Here is a 15,335-nt window from a genome sequence, read left to right on the forward strand (position 1 = left end):
CCTGTGTCATCCCAGTATGTGTGGGTGACTGCATTGTAGGTGTTTCCACTGGTGATAGTTGTGGTGAGTGCAGTGGGGATGGTTGTGGTGAAAACCTTGGTGGTGGGGATCTGTCTCTAACCACCTTTGCCTTAGGTTGCATTTCTGTCTCCAGTTTTCTTTTAGATTTGAGTGGAGGTAAAGTTTGTATTTTTCCAATCTCTTTCTGGATATGTAACCTCCTTTGTGTATGGTCTGGTTCTTCCATACCTAATTCCTGCTCAAATCTATGTCTTTCCTTGAATTGGCTGGAAAGTCCTTGCTCTTCTATATAAGAGCTTCTTCTCAGCTCCAAAGCCGCTTTTTTCGATACCGAGGTTTCAGGTATAGTCTTTTTCGGTTCCGAAGATATTTTCCTTACTTTGGGCGAATCGAACTCTCGGTGTCGAGATCATTCGGTGCCGGAATCACGACCGGAGTCAGAAGTCTTCGGCAATTCTCTGGCCTTTTTCGGTGCCGATGTTTGGTCACCTTCTTTTCGGTGGGTTAAGCCATGGCCTGCTGGTGGTGGCGTCCCCATGGCCTTAAATGTCTTAGTGTGAGATTTGGACGGGGCAGGTTTACTCACTGTTCGCTGCACCGTCGAGGGTTGTTCACTTTCGGATTCATCCGAGTCCGTCCCCTGGATGGAAATGCTTTCCTCCTCTCTGACGTCGAGTTGCTCTTTCGGTGTCAACGCCATTTGTAGTCTTCTTGCGTGTCGATCTCTCAAGGTCTTTTTCGATTGAAACGCTCGACAAGCCTCGCAAGTATCCTCCCTGTGTTCAGGTGATAAACACATACTACAGACCCGGTGCTGGTCTGTATAAGGATACTTCAAACGACACTTAGGACAGAAGCGGAAGGGGGTCCGGGCTGACCAGGCCTCGTGAAGAACGGAAGCCCCAAAGGGCCGCCGAAGCGCTCTTGATGTCAGTGCCGATACACTAACACTAACCCGGTACCGAACGATAACAATACCGTCGAATTTTCGATAATTTAGCTAACTTTCCCGATTCGAAATACGGAACGAAGAGGAACACGTCCGAAGCGGATGGCGGAAAAAAAACAATCTAAGATGGAGTCGATGCCCATGCGCAATGGAGCCGAAAGGGAGGAGTCACTCGGTCTTGTGACACGAAAAGACTTCTTAGAAGAAAAACAACTTGTAACACTCCGAGCCCAACAGTAGATGGCAGGATAATGCACAGCATGTGTATCTGCAGCTACACATGCCACCGAACATATATATATATATATATATATACACACACCCACACACACACACACACACCTCTAATCCCTTATTTTTACCTGTTTTTGTTAATGTTTTGGATGACTTTTTGGTTTTCTTGATTTTTTTCATTTTTTCAGACATTGTTTTTGGGACAAAGTAATAAAACTCTAATCAGATGCGTCATCAGGCCTTTTGAAGAGCTCTCCTTTTACCTCAATGTCCTCATTTCAAGAATCTGTATCCACAACTGAACTAGCTTTGGTAGACGCAACATTGGAGGTGGAGGTAGCAGGGGCAGTACCAGCTGAAGGAGCAAGTGCTGGCTGCGGCTGGACTCGAAGCTGGGCTCTGGAACATCCACATGAGGTATATAGTCTGGCAACCTTATATAACAATCTACATTGTATGATGCAAGACTAAGACCCACTGGAACCCTTACAGTTGGTGATCTCCAGTAAAATGAATCCATGCAGTACTCATATCAAGGGTTTCCATAACTAGTGAGACTAAGCTTCCTCATAATAGCTGTTGTCAGTTGCTTGCTAATGCCCGTAGTGATCGTCTTGACACTTTGGGAAGCTGAGAAAGGCTAGTAGCAGCTGCACGGGGTCCTTTGTCCTGGGATGCATCTTGTGCCCAAGAACTTCACAGGATGCAGAGAAGGTATTCTACTAGATGATGTGCCCTTAGGGCACCAGCACTTGTTGGCCGGGACCAGTGGAAATGGAATAGACTTCATCTTAGGTGTCAGACGATGGGACTGTCTACAATACCAAACAGTGATGCTACTGGTAGAGCATGAGTTGTTGTGTAGCAGGCATCAACGGTGCAGCAGCTGGAATGGCAGCTGGTGTCCCAATTGCCAGTAAAGTGACTGTCATTGGTGATGAACCAATGCAGACAGGGAGTCTATGGATGGAGCAGTCATGGGATCACAGAAGATAGCTCACCCATAGGAAAACTACAGCAGACTGAAGTCTTCTATGACGTGGGAACTGTCAATAGTCTACCAGAGATTTATAATTAAGAATGGGTCTCATAAGACAATTTTGATGGCATATATAAATTCTTGTCAGAATTTTTCAAGGTCTACAATAAGGTGCTCTTTAGGAACACCTTTTCCAGATGATTTTCGAGTCAAATTGTCCTCCTCAAATGGTCTTTTCTGTGGATGTTTATCTTGTTTTGATATTTCTGGAATAGACTCGGCTGATTACTTCTGATCACGGACTCCTTTTCTGCAGCCACCTGGAAAGACAGTCGTAACCTCTCACCATTCAGTATTTTAGATGAAACTTGGCAGCAAATTATAGTCTTTCGGTTTGTCATGCAGGTAAATGCACTAAATAGTCTGAATATAGGTCATTTACAAATGTCTTTCTGCCACAAGAGGGGTTCAGCGATTCAGCCATTATGGCAGAAAATATTGTAAAATCCAGTAGAGTTGTAGAAAAATATGAATGACTAGATAAAATCTGGATGAAATTTTGTCAAAATAAGTTGATAGATATGCCTCTGAGCAGAACTCCAAAAAGGACTATTCCACAAGATGTGAAATAGAATTCTGAAATATGTAAACCTCTGGGAGGAGTGGACTTCACAACACTCCAATCTCTTTGAACAGAGTTTGGGTCTTTTTAAATTAGGTGAATGTGCTACTAAAGTAGCTTTGCCCTGTTTCAAGGCATTTTCTTTAACACTGCTTTGAAAGCTCGCTGCAGGACTCCCAATGTGCCACAAGGAAGGATAAGAACATGTCAATCTATGAAAGATCTAGTATTAGAGAAACAAATCTACCTTTAGTGGAGGTCTGAAAACACCAGCATGCACATACCTGGATCAATAAGTATCAAGTGTGAAAACATTGTATGTTCCTCAATAAAGTGGTTGTCTACAAAGCAAATTCCTTCCTATCCTCAACAGTGGTCACTGTAAAATACACACAATTGCCCTTGATACTAAGCCAATTTAACTATTAAACACATGCACGCAAGATGTATTGCACAAACACAAGCGGTTGCAGAAATGATCACGAAAACTATACCACAGAATTTTATGTCTTGTTTACTTTTTTGGCAAACAGTATGATTATACAAATCACTACTGAACTGTCCGAACTGTGCTATTTACAGTCTGTACAGGGGCAACATGGCCAGAAAAAATTCATACAGGTCCTTGCTCAAAAACCAGCACATGGAGCTCCCAAAAATGCTCAAGGACAGGGCCTAGAACTGTAACACACTCTGCATTAAACTCAAACACAAGCAACAAGCACCAGAGAAGCACAGTCTTCTACACTTTGTTCAAGCACTGAGTGGAAGACTGTCACTGTGGCCTAAGTGCTCAGCACAGCACTAGGTGCTTGAGCACATGGGCTGCAAAACTCTGGGACTTATTCAAGGTCTGGCTCAAGCAGAAGTAAGGCAGTGTGAATACTCACACCAGGAGGCAAGACCATCCCACACTCTTGCCAACATCTGCTACATTCTGTCTTTAGTATTAAAAAGCGAGCTGTGATTAGCCTGACCTCAACCCACAAAACCAGAGCAGACAAAGCCTCCAGCAAGTTTCATGGGCTTCTGTATTGAGCTGGGAAACTCGCCTAAGATGAGTGCGGGGTTTAAATAAAAATAAAAAAAAAACTAAAAAGAAAAAGACTGCCTCTGTCTCTTTAGTAACTCCTGGAATTATCTATTGTTTTATGGTTTGTTAATGGTCCTTGTACGAAGTTCTACAGCGCAACTTAAAAACTGTTTATTGTTCTCTGGGGCGATCCTGGTAATGCTGCCCTTATGGTATTTGTTTCTCTGCATATTTCACCCCAGATTTGAGCATCGCAAGTGTAAGAGTTGCTAAGAACAGCCATCTAGGCATGCAGTCACCTACCCAGGGCCCACTTTTATCTTTAATTCCTTAAACAATATGCAGGGAAGGGGCATACAAAATAGAAGACACATTGGAAGAGGGAAGTGAAACAAGGTTTCAAAACAATTTGTGGACGGTGGGTGGGTGGTTAATAAACCCTGGGAGTTAAGGGAATAACAAACATAGCAGAGCATATGTAAATACTGTTCACGTTTAGAGAGGAGCAAGAGGGAGATGTGCTGACACAGGTGGACAAGATTAAAAGGCACTGCATAGAAAAAGTGGCCCCCGTTTCCAAAAGTGGGGGAGGGAATGATTGCCACTAATGGCCCCGCCCTTATAGACCATCCAGAGGTGCTGTGCAAAGGGAGACAGAAGGGAGGAGGACAAATGGGGACATTAGAAAGCCATCTAATAAATAAAAAAGAACTGTTTACTAGCTGGATAAAAGGATAAGTGTTTAAATATCAGTCGACCCCTCCCCCAAGTCTCATTTTTTTTTTGTTACAGAAAGAGGGAGGGCTTGCCCACACTGGACTACAAAGTGCCTCGAGCAAGAGGCAAGTAAATGTTTGGTGCATGGAGGAGGGGCTGGGGGCCAGAATCCCTTCATTTCACTACACCGAGGTCCTGTCTCTTGCTGCAGGATCAACTATTCTCCATGATGGAATGCCTGCTTATAAATCCAGGACTCAGCCTCAGGGGGGGGCACTGCAGCACCCTCTGTGTAGCCTACGCTGAAAATGGACATGCAGCACCATCAAAGAGGGAAAGTTGATAGGAGTCTCTGTTTCACAGTACAGGGTCATCGAATCAGGAGGTTGGGAGCAGTGGATTCATTGAGATGGTTCAACATCAAAGGTTTTCTGCTGCCTCAGTTTTGGAATGAGTGTCATTAGGATTCAAGATTCAAGTCCCAGTATATCACAATCACCTTCTTTAAATTGTGACTTGAGTCCACAGGATAGAGGCATATACCTATCACGACCTCCCACGCCAAATTATTCAGCTTCTTTGGAGTTCATTGGTGTTTCACAGGTCGCTGGACATTAAGTGGGCAGTGTAGGTCCACCCAAGCAGCAAGCCATCACTCCATAACGCACCAGCTTCTTGAGGCCATTTGTAATGGTGATGGAGCGGAAACCCATACAGAGATCAAATGAGTCAGATGGGTGCTAGGATGGAACTGTTTTGGGATTAGGGAATGGCGTGAAGCTGATATCCTCATGCTAGGAAAACCACAAAGATGATAAAGAAGACGATGAGGATGAGGAAGATTTTGATCATTAGCCAACGGTTGGAAGTGACAGACTGGAAGTATTTAAGAATTTCAGAGTGGGCGCCCTCCACATTGAGCTGTGTGTCCTCTACGTTGGCATCGATCCTGTGAGAAAAGAGGAGAAGATATGTCAAGATGAGACAACAAGACACAGGATTAGACAACCTAGCTTTGCACTACAATGCTTGGCCCGACATAGCAGATCTCATGTACTGCATGCCCAGAAATTATAAGAACAATGGCCTTCTCTTCCCCAATCCCTGACCTTAGTTACTTATGTACTGTTCTGTTAACCAGGATGAAGCTATAAAAACAGTTGGTAGCTTGTAACTATGACTGATCAGAGCTGGTACATTCTGCAGATTTACCTTAATCCGATACTCTAAAAAGGGGCATGGCATTGTTCAGTCACAGCCAAAACAGTCTACTTTGCTGGACATCAAACCGACCAGACACGAGAGAGAGAGAAAACTCTAAAGCAAGACAAACCAACACCAAGAACATGAAAACTAGTTGCACATGCAACCACAACTGATGAAACTGGTTGATTCCTGGTCTTAACCTTTGTAGGAAGCTAGTTTTTTTTATATAGTATACCAAAATGAGATATACTGTGCAAAGAGACCAGAGGTTCCCTTACTAGTGGACAGGGGCGGCTTGCTCTAGCAATCCCAAAGAGCTCTTTTAGGTGGTAGCTTGGTTGGGCAGCCGTAGGCTTATCAGAGAGGAGTGTTAGGTATTCACCATAGGCACACAGTCAATAAATGAGACACACAACTCTAAGGAGATCCACACCAATTTACAAAAATAACAATAATCTTTATATATCTTTAGGCACCAGAACCAATACAATCAGGTAAGTACATTTTGCAATAGAAATGATCACAGGTTTGAAAAAGTGACAATGTAATTTTCTGAAGCTGCAATGTTAACCTATGGAGGAAAAGCATACAAGGTGTAGGAAGTTGGCTCTGTATGCACTATTTCAAAGTAAGGAATAGTATGCACAGAGTCCAAGGGTTCCCCTTAGAGGTAAGATAGTGGCAAAAAGAGATCATACTAATGCTCTATTTTGTGGTAGTGTGGTCGAGCAGTAGGCTTATCAAAGGAGTAGTGTTAAGCATTTGTTGTACATACACACAGGCAATAAATGAGGAACACACACTCAGAGACAATTCCAGGCCAATAGGTTTTTGTATAGAAAAATATATTTTCTTAGTTTATTTTAAGAACCACAGGTTCAAATTCTACATGTAATATCTAATTTGAAAGGTATTGCAGGTAAGTACTTTAGGAACTTTGAATATTCACAATAGCATATATACTTTTGAAATAAAACACATATAGCTATTTTAAAACTAGACACAGTGCAATTTTCAACAGTTCGTGGGGGAGGTAAGTTATGGTTAGTTCTTTCAGGTAAGTAAACCGCCTACGAGGTTGAAGTTGGGGTCCAAGGTAGCCTACCGTTGGGGGTTCAGAGCAACCCCAAAGTTACCACACCAGCAGCTCAGGGCCGGTCAGGTGCAGAGTTCAAAGTGGTGCCCAAAACACATAAGCTTCAATGGAGAAGGGGGTGCCCCGGTTCCAGTCTGCCAGCAGGTAAGTACCCGCGTCTTCGGAGGGCAGACCAGGGGGGTTTTGTAGGGCACCGGGGGGGGACACAAGTCCACACAGAAAGTACACCCTCAGCAGCGCGGGGGCGGCCGGGTGCAGTGTGTAAACAAGCGTCGGGTTTTCAATAGGTTTCAATGGGAGACCAAGGGGTCTCTTCAGCGATGCAGGCAGGCAAGGGGGGGCTCCTCGGGGTAGCCACCACCTGGGCAAGGGAGAAGGCCTCCTGGGGGTCACTCCTGCACTGGATTTCCGATCTTTCAGGTCCTGGGGGCTGCGGGTGCAGCGTAGTTTCCAGGCGTCGGGATTTTGGATTCAGACAGTCGCGGTCGGGGGGAGCCTCGGGATTCCCTCTGCAGGCGTCGCTGTGTGGGCTCAGGGGGGACAATGTTGGTTACTCACAGTCTTGGAGTCGCCGGGGGGTCCTCCCTGTAGCGTTGTTTCTCCACCAGTCGAGTCGGGGTCGCTGGGTGCAGAGTTGCAAGTCTCACGCTTCTGGCGGGAATTGCAGGGGTCTTTAAAGTTGCTCCTTTGGAAACAAAGTTGCAGTCTTGGGTGAACAGGGCCGCTGTTCTCAGGAGTTTCTTGGTCCTTTTAGAGCAGGGCAGTCCTCTGAGGATTCAGAGGTCGCTGGTCCTGGGGAAAGCGTCGCTGGAGCAGTTTTCTTCCGAAGGGGGGAGACAGGCCGGTAGGGCTGGGGCCAAAGCAGTTGGTGTCTCCGTCTTCTCTGCAGGGTTTTTCAGCTTAGCAGTCCTCTTCGTCTTAGGTTGCAGGAATCTATCTTGCTGTGTTCTGGGAGCCCCTAAATACCGAATTTAGGGGTGTGTTTAGGTCAGGGAGGGCAGTAGCCAATGGCTACTAGCCCTGAGGGTGGCTACACCCTCTTTGTGCCTCCTCCCAAGGGGAGGGGGTCACATTCCTATCCCTATTGGGGGGATCCTCCATCTGCAAGATGGAGGATTCCTAAAAGTCAGAGTCACTTCAGCTCAGGTTGCCTTAGGGGCTGTCCTGAGTGGTCAGTGACTCCTCCTTGTTTTTCTCATTATCTCCTCCGGCCTTGCCGCCAAAAGTGGGGCCGTGGCCGGAGGGGGCAGGCAACTCCACTAGCTGGAATGCCCTGTGGTGCTGGAACAAAGGGGGTGAGCCTTTGAGGCTCACCGCCAGGTGTTACAGCTCCTGCCTGGGGGAGGTGATAGCATCTCCACCCAGTGCAGGCTTTGTTACTAGCCACAGAGTGACAAAGGCACTCTCCCCATGTGGCCAGAAACATGTCTCGAGTGTGGCAGGCTGCTAAAACCAGTCGGCCTACACAGGTAGTTGGTTAAGGTTTCAGGGGGCACCTCTAAGGTGCCCTCTGGGGTGTATTTTACAATAAAATGTACACTGGCATCAGTGTGCATTTATTGTGCTGAGAAGTTTGATACCAAACTTCCCAGTTTTCAGTGTAGCCATTATGGTGCTGTGGAGTTCGTGTTTGACAGACTCCCAGACCATATACTCTTATGGCTACCCTGCACTTACAATGTCTAAGGTTTGGCTTAGACACTGTAGGGGCACAGTGCTCATGCACTGGTGCCCTCACCTATGGTATAGTGCACCCTGCCTTAGGGCTGTAAGGCCTGCTAGAGGGGTGACTTATCTATACTGCATAGGCAGTGAGAGGCTGGCATGGCACCCTGAGGGGAGTGCCATGTCGACTTACTCATTTTGTCCTCACCAGCACACACAAGCTGGCAAGCAGTGTGTCTGTGCTGAGTGAGGGGTCCCCAGGGTGGCATAAGACATGCTGCAGCCCTTAGAGACCTTCCCTGGCATCAGGGCCCTTGGTACCAGGGGTACCATTTACAAGGGACTTACCTGGATGCCAGGGTGTGCCAATTTTGGATACAAAAGTACAGGTTAGGGAAAGAACACTGGGGCCTGGTTAGCAGGCCTCAGCACACTTTCAATTCAAAACAAAGCATCAGCAAAGGCAAAAAGTCAGGGGGTAACCATGCCAAGGAGGCATTTCCTTACACAAGGCAAACAGGAACTTGGCAGTGACTTACAGGACCAATTTTCTAGACTTAAGGTGAGCATGGGGTAGGGTACTAGGCCACACCAACAGGTCACCTCTGGCAGCACTGGAGTCCGTAGTCAATGGGGATCAGTCCGGTCAGAAAGGCACTGCAGGCAGGGACTGGGGGACCAGTCAGGTAAACCACTAATTGGGCTCAAGTTTTGCAATGCTCGGGATTTAGGGACACCAGTGGTCTTCTCCTTGGTCCAGGGTGGCCGGGTGCAGAGGTTTCTTGAACTGTTGGGTTTCTGTCAAAGGGGGGCGGTTGTGGTAGAGAGGAGCCTGCAGAAAGGGGCTGCACACACGGACTGGGAGTCTAGTCTAACTGAACCAAGTGCGCTCAAGTCTCAGGAGACTGAGGGACATAGGTACACCAGTGGTACTCTTCTCAATCCCGGGCGGTGGGGTACAGAGGTGTAGTGGACCGTCTTGTTTCCGTCACAGTAGAAGGGGAACTTCCAGAAACAGGCTGCAGGCATCTGTTTGAAGGTAGCAATGGAGAGACCCACAATGGACTTTGTCTCTGAAGGTTCCGGAGACCACGCTGGCACTGTTGGCCCACTTCATCGGGAGGCATGGGTGCAGTGGTGCTGTCGGGCATCGGGTTTGATGATCCACAATCTAAGTGAATCTTGAGGTGCCTGCAAGATGTAAGGAAGCTGCTCCAGGGGAGTTCATGGACCCTGGGTGAAGCCTGACAGGCATTTGGAGGCACAAGCAGCTGCAGAACGGGGAGTATTTGGTCAAAGTCAGCAGGCAGGCTTGGTGCCAAGTCCGTCACCGATCTTCCATGCTCTCTTTTGTCTTTCGAAGGTGTACTACTTCTTTCTTCTAGTCAGCAGGATCTGATTTTCTGGCCAGAAGTAGTAGTACTTTATTGATGTGAGCTTGTTGGGAAAGCGCCCTTTTTTGATGTGGTCACCCCCACTTTTTGCCTGGTATTTGATGCAATTTTGACTGAAAGTGCACTGGGTTCCTGCTAACTAGGTCCCTGGTGCCAAATCTCTTTCCCTAAAACTGTGCTATTGTCCCCCAATTGACAATACCTTTAAGTCCCTAGTAAATGATACCCCTTACTACCTAGGTTATGGGTACCAAAGAGAGTCCATAAGGGCTACAGCATGCATTGTGCCACCTTCCGGGACACCTCACCTAGCACATGTAGACTGCCATTGAAGGCTGCATGTCTTGGTGCAGCTAAAAGTGAAAGAACAACATGGCACACAGCCTGTGTCTGTCGATTCTTAGACAGTGAGTTGACAGGGAAGCCATTCTAAGTACATGTGCCGGACAATGATCAATACGAGTTCCCTAGCTACATACAGGCTTCACTAAAACTAGGGAGCATCTGAGTGGCCAGGCCAGGCAGGTGACGTCAGAAGCACCCTCTGATAGATAGTTACCTGGTTAGATGACCAAGCTCCCTCTTTGGCTATGTAGGGTCTTCCTCTGGGGTGGATCCTCAGATTCGGCTTGCAAGATTCCAGCAGGACGTCTCTGGAACCTCTGCTTCGACTTTTGGCCTCGAGAACCGCAAATGGACCCTCCAGGAACCTTCAAGTTGCAGATCCACGAGGAAGACTCTTCTGCAACACTGCATCCAGCATTCCTGCCAGCTTTGCAACATTTCCCTGGCCATGTATCCTCAGAAGACTAACTCGCCTGCACAATAAGAAGGAATCTCCCTTGGGGTGAAGGCATCCGCACGTGCCTGTCTGCAACAACGACCAGCTGCGTGGATATCCCCTCATCCTGAGTGGAGTGGGTCCTGCATCACGGGTGGAGGTCTGGAGGGGTCCCCTTGGTCCTCTCTACCAGCTGTTGCACTTTGGTGGTGGTAAGTCCTTTCCACTGCACGCACTACAGTACCCCGTGCATTGCATCTCTTGCTGCTGCCAAGGCTTGCTTGATTCACCTCCAAGGGGAACTTCAGGCAACGTGTAGCTCCAGCCCCCAGCACTCCCTCCTGCGCTTCTGCCTAGGATGCTATAGCGACTTCTGTGTCCCTGTCCTGTGGGACACCTGTGAGTGCTGATTCTGCCCCTGTGGGCCTTCTGTGGCTCAGAGGGTCCCCTGGGACTCCCCCTCCTGGGTAGAGGAGTCCTGCTCCTTCTGGTCCCTGGCAGCACCTCTTTTCCTACAATCGCAAATTTGCCTTTGCCAAGGATTGTCGGTGGAAATCCTTCACTGACACCCTTCTGCAATCCAGCGTGGGACACATTTTAGCACTCATCAGGAACTCTTCGGTAGCTTCTGGGCTGCAGTGCTGACCTGTCCTCCTTCGTCGACCAACTCCAAAAGGTACCGCTGGGTGGGCAGTACCTCCTACTCCCCCTGGACTTCATAGACACTTCTGGACTTGGTCTCCTCTCTCCACAGGTCTCATTCTTCGGTAATCCATTGCTGGTTTCTTGCAGTCTATTCTCTGTGTCTTCTTTTCATCCTTTGGGGTGGTTTTGTGGAAATCCAGTGTTTAACTCCTGCATTTCTGGTTGCTGGGGGGTACTGCATTACCTACCTGTGTGGTTTCCTACTACTCCCAGCTCCCCTCTATACGATTTACTTACCTAGGTGGGTGTCCTGTGTTCGCATTCCACTTTTAGTATATGGTTTGGGCTTCCGCTAGGCCACTATTGCTTACTGCTATTTTACACTGTTTTCTAAACTTTTTATGCCTCTTACTGTTTATTAGAGTACATATGTAGTGTATTTACTTACCTCCTATTGGAGGGTTGCCTCAAGTATTTTCTGATACTGTGTGCCAAAAATAAAGTGCCTCTTTATTTGTACAACCAAGTGTTTTCTTTCTTTGTGTAAGTACTGTATGACTGTAGTGGTATTGCACAAGCTTTGCATGTCTCCTAGATAAGCCTTGGCTTCTCATCCACAGCTACCTCTAGAGAGCCTGGCTTCTAGACACTGCCTACATGTCACCGAGAGGGGATACCTGGACCTGGGATAAGGTGTAAGTACCATAGTTACCCACCACATACCAGGGAAGCTTTTTACATCCCCTATGGCAATTAAGTGGACATTTGGATACTGTAGGAGGCTGGACTGGCTTGTAGTGAGTACCAAGGGGTACTTGCACCTTGCACCAGGCCCAGTTATCCCTTATTAGTGTATAGGGTGTCTAGCAGCTTAGGCTGATAGATAATGGTAGCTTAGCAGAGCAGCTTAGGCTGAACTAGGAGACGTGTGAAGCTACTACAGTACCACTTAGTGTCATATGCACAATATCATAAGAAAACAAAATACACAGTTATACTAAAAATAAAGGTACTTTATTTTTATGACAATATGCCAAAGTATCTTAGAGTGTACCCTCAGTGAGAGGATAGGAAATATACACAAGATATATATACACAATAGCAAAAATATGCAGTATAGTCTTAGAAAACAGTGCAAACAATGTATAGTTACAATAGGATGCAATGGGGAAACATAGGGATAGGGGCAACACAAACCATATACTCCCAAAGTGGAATGCGAACCACGAATGGACCCCAAACCTATGTGACCTTGTAGAGGGTCGCTGGGACTATTAGAAAATAGTGAGAGTTAGAAAAATAACCCTCCCCAAGACCCTGAAAAGTGAGTGCAAAGTGCACTAAAGTTCCCCTAAGGACAAAGAAGTCGTGTTAGAGGAATAATGCAGGAAAGACACAAACCAGCAATGCAACAACTGTGGATTTCCAATCTAGGGTACCTGTAGAACAAGGGGACCAAGTCCAAAAGTCACAAGCAAGTCGGAGATGGGCAGATGCCCAGGAAATGCCAGCTGCGGGTGCAAAGAAGCTTCGACTGGACAGAAGAAGCTGAGGTTTCTGCAGGAACGAAAAGGGCTAGAGACTTCCCCTTTGGTGGACGGATCCCTCTCGCCTTGGAGAGTCGGTCAGAAGTGTTTTCCCGCCGGAAGGACGCCAACAAGCCTTGCTAGGCGCAAATCGTGCGTTTGGCGTTTTTGGACGCTGCTGGGGCCCAGGAGGGACCAGGAGGTCGCAAATTGGACCTGAAGAGAGAGGGGACGTCGAGCAAGACAAAGAGCCCTCACTGAAGCAGGTAGCACCCGGAGAAGTGCCAGAAACAGGCACTACGAGGATGCGTGAAACGGTGCTCGCCGAAGTTGCACAAAGAAGTCCCACGTCGCCGGAGACCAACTTAGAAAGTCGTGCAATGCAGGTTAGAGTGCCGTGGACCCAGGCTTGGCTGTGCACAAAGGATTTCCGCCGGAAGTGCACAGGGGCCGGAGTAGCTGCAAAGTCGCGGTTCCCAGCAATGCAGCCCAGCGAGGTGAGGCAAGGACTTACCTCCACCAAACTTGGGCTGAAGAGTCACTGGACTGTGGGGGTCACTTGGACAGCGTCGCTGGATTCGAGGGACCTCGCTCGTCGTGCTGAGAGGAGACCCAAGGGACCGGTAATGCAGCTTTTTGGTGCCTGCGGTTGCAGGGGGAAGATTCCGTCGACCCACGGGAGATTTCTTCAGAGCTTCTGGTGCAGAGAGGAGGCAGACTACCCCCACAGCATGCACAAGCAGGAAAACAGTCGAGAAGGCGGCAGGATCAGCGTTCCAGAGTTGCAGTAGTCGTCTTTGCTACTATGTTGCAGGTTTGCAGGCTTCCAGCGCGGTCAGCGGTCGATTCCTTATCAGAAGGTGAAGAGAGAGATGCAGAGGAACTCGGCTGAGCTCATGCATTCGTTATCTAAAGTTTCCCCAGAGACAGAGACCCTAAATAGCCAGAAAAGAGGGTTTGGCTACCTAGGAGAGAGGATAGGCTACTAACACCTGAAGGAGCCTATCAGCAGGAGTCTCTGACGTCACCTGGTGGCACTGGCCACTCAGAGCAGTCCAGTGTGCCAGCAGCACCTCTGTTTCCAAGATGGCAGAGGTCTGGAGCACACTGGAGGAGCTCTGGACACCTCCCAGGGGAGGTGCAGGTCAGGGGAGTGGTCACTCCCCTTTCCTTTGTCCAGTTTCGCGCCAGAGCAGGGGCTAAGGGGTCCCTGAACCGGTGTAGACTGGCTTATGCAGAATTGGGCACCTCTGTGCCCAACAAAGCATTTCCAGAGGCTGGGGGAGGCTACTCCTCCCCTGCCTTCACACCATTTTCCAAAGGGAGAGGGTGTCACACCCTCTCTCAGAGGAAGTTCTTTGTTCTGCCATCCTGGGCCAGGCCTGGCTGGACCCCAGGAGGGCAGCTGCCTGTCTGAGGGGTTGGCAGCAGCAGCAGCTGCAGTGAAACCCCAGGAAGGGCAGTTTGGCAGTACCAGGGTCTGTGCTACAGACCACTGGGATCACGGGATTGTGCCAACTATGCAAGGATGGTATAGAGGGGGCAATTCCATGATCATAGACATGTTACATGGCCATATTCGGAGTTACCATGGTGAAGCTACATATAGGTAGTGACCTATATGTAGTGCACGCGTGTAATGGTGTCCCCGCACTCACAAAGTTCAGGGAATTGGCTCTGAACAATGTGGGGGCACCTTGGCTAGTGCCAGGGTGCCCTCACACTAAGTAACTTTGCACCTAACCTTTACCAGGTAAAGGTTAGACATATAGGTGACTTATAAGTTACTTAAGTGCAGTGTAAAATGGCTGTGAAATAACGTGGACGTTATTTCACTCAGGCTGCAGTGGCAGGCCTGTGTAAGAATTGTCAGAGCTCCCTATGGGTGGCAAAAGAAATGCTGCAGCCCATAGGGATCTCCTGGAACCCCAATACCCTGGGTACCTCAGTACCATATACTAGGGAATTATAAGGGTGTTCCAGTAAGCCAATGTAAATTGGTAAAAATGGTCACTAGCCTGTCAGTGACAATTTGGAAAGAAATGAGAGAGCATAACCACTGAGGTTCTGATTAGCAGAGCCTCAGTGAGACAGTTAGTCACTACACAGGTAACACATTCAGGCACACTTATGAGCACTGGGGCCCTGGGTTACAAGGGTTCCAGTGACACATACAACTAAAACAACATATATACAGTGAAAAATGGGGGTAACATGCCAGGCAAGATGGTACTTTCCTACACAACCCCCCCCTAAACGAAGGACAATAAGACTAGCCATGACCTGATGAGTCTTCATTGTCTAAGTGGAAATATCTGGAGAGTCCATCTGCATTGGAGTGGCTACTCCCAGGTCTATGTTCCACTGTATAGCCCATTCCCTGTAGGGATATGGACCACCTCAACAATTTAGGATTTTCACCTTTCATTTGTTTTAGCCAAAGTAGAGGTTTGTGGTCTGTCTGAAC

The 15,335-nt window shown here is 47.9% G+C and overlaps 1 protein-coding gene across 2 annotated transcripts in view; it reads right to left on the minus strand.

The window, feature by feature from the left end:
* Positions 1-3,303: 3,303 nt before the first annotated feature.
* Positions 3,304-15,335, minus strand: part of STX5 (syntaxin 5) — a 135,162-nt gene continuing 123,130 nt past the window's right edge. For both annotated transcript variants that reach the window (XM_069207167.1, XM_069207168.1), the window contains one exon: positions 3,304-5,504. In XM_069207167.1, coding sequence (XP_069063268.1) covers positions 5,345-5,504 — 160 coding nt within the window. In that variant the 3' untranslated portion in view covers positions 3,304-5,344. The remainder of the gene's footprint in view (positions 5,505-15,335) is intronic.

Source organism: Pleurodeles waltl, chromosome 9 (genome assembly GCF_031143425.1).
Source record: "Pleurodeles waltl isolate 20211129_DDA chromosome 9, aPleWal1.hap1.20221129, whole genome shotgun sequence".
NCBI lineage: Eukaryota > Metazoa > Chordata > Amphibia > Caudata > Salamandridae > Pleurodeles > Pleurodeles waltl.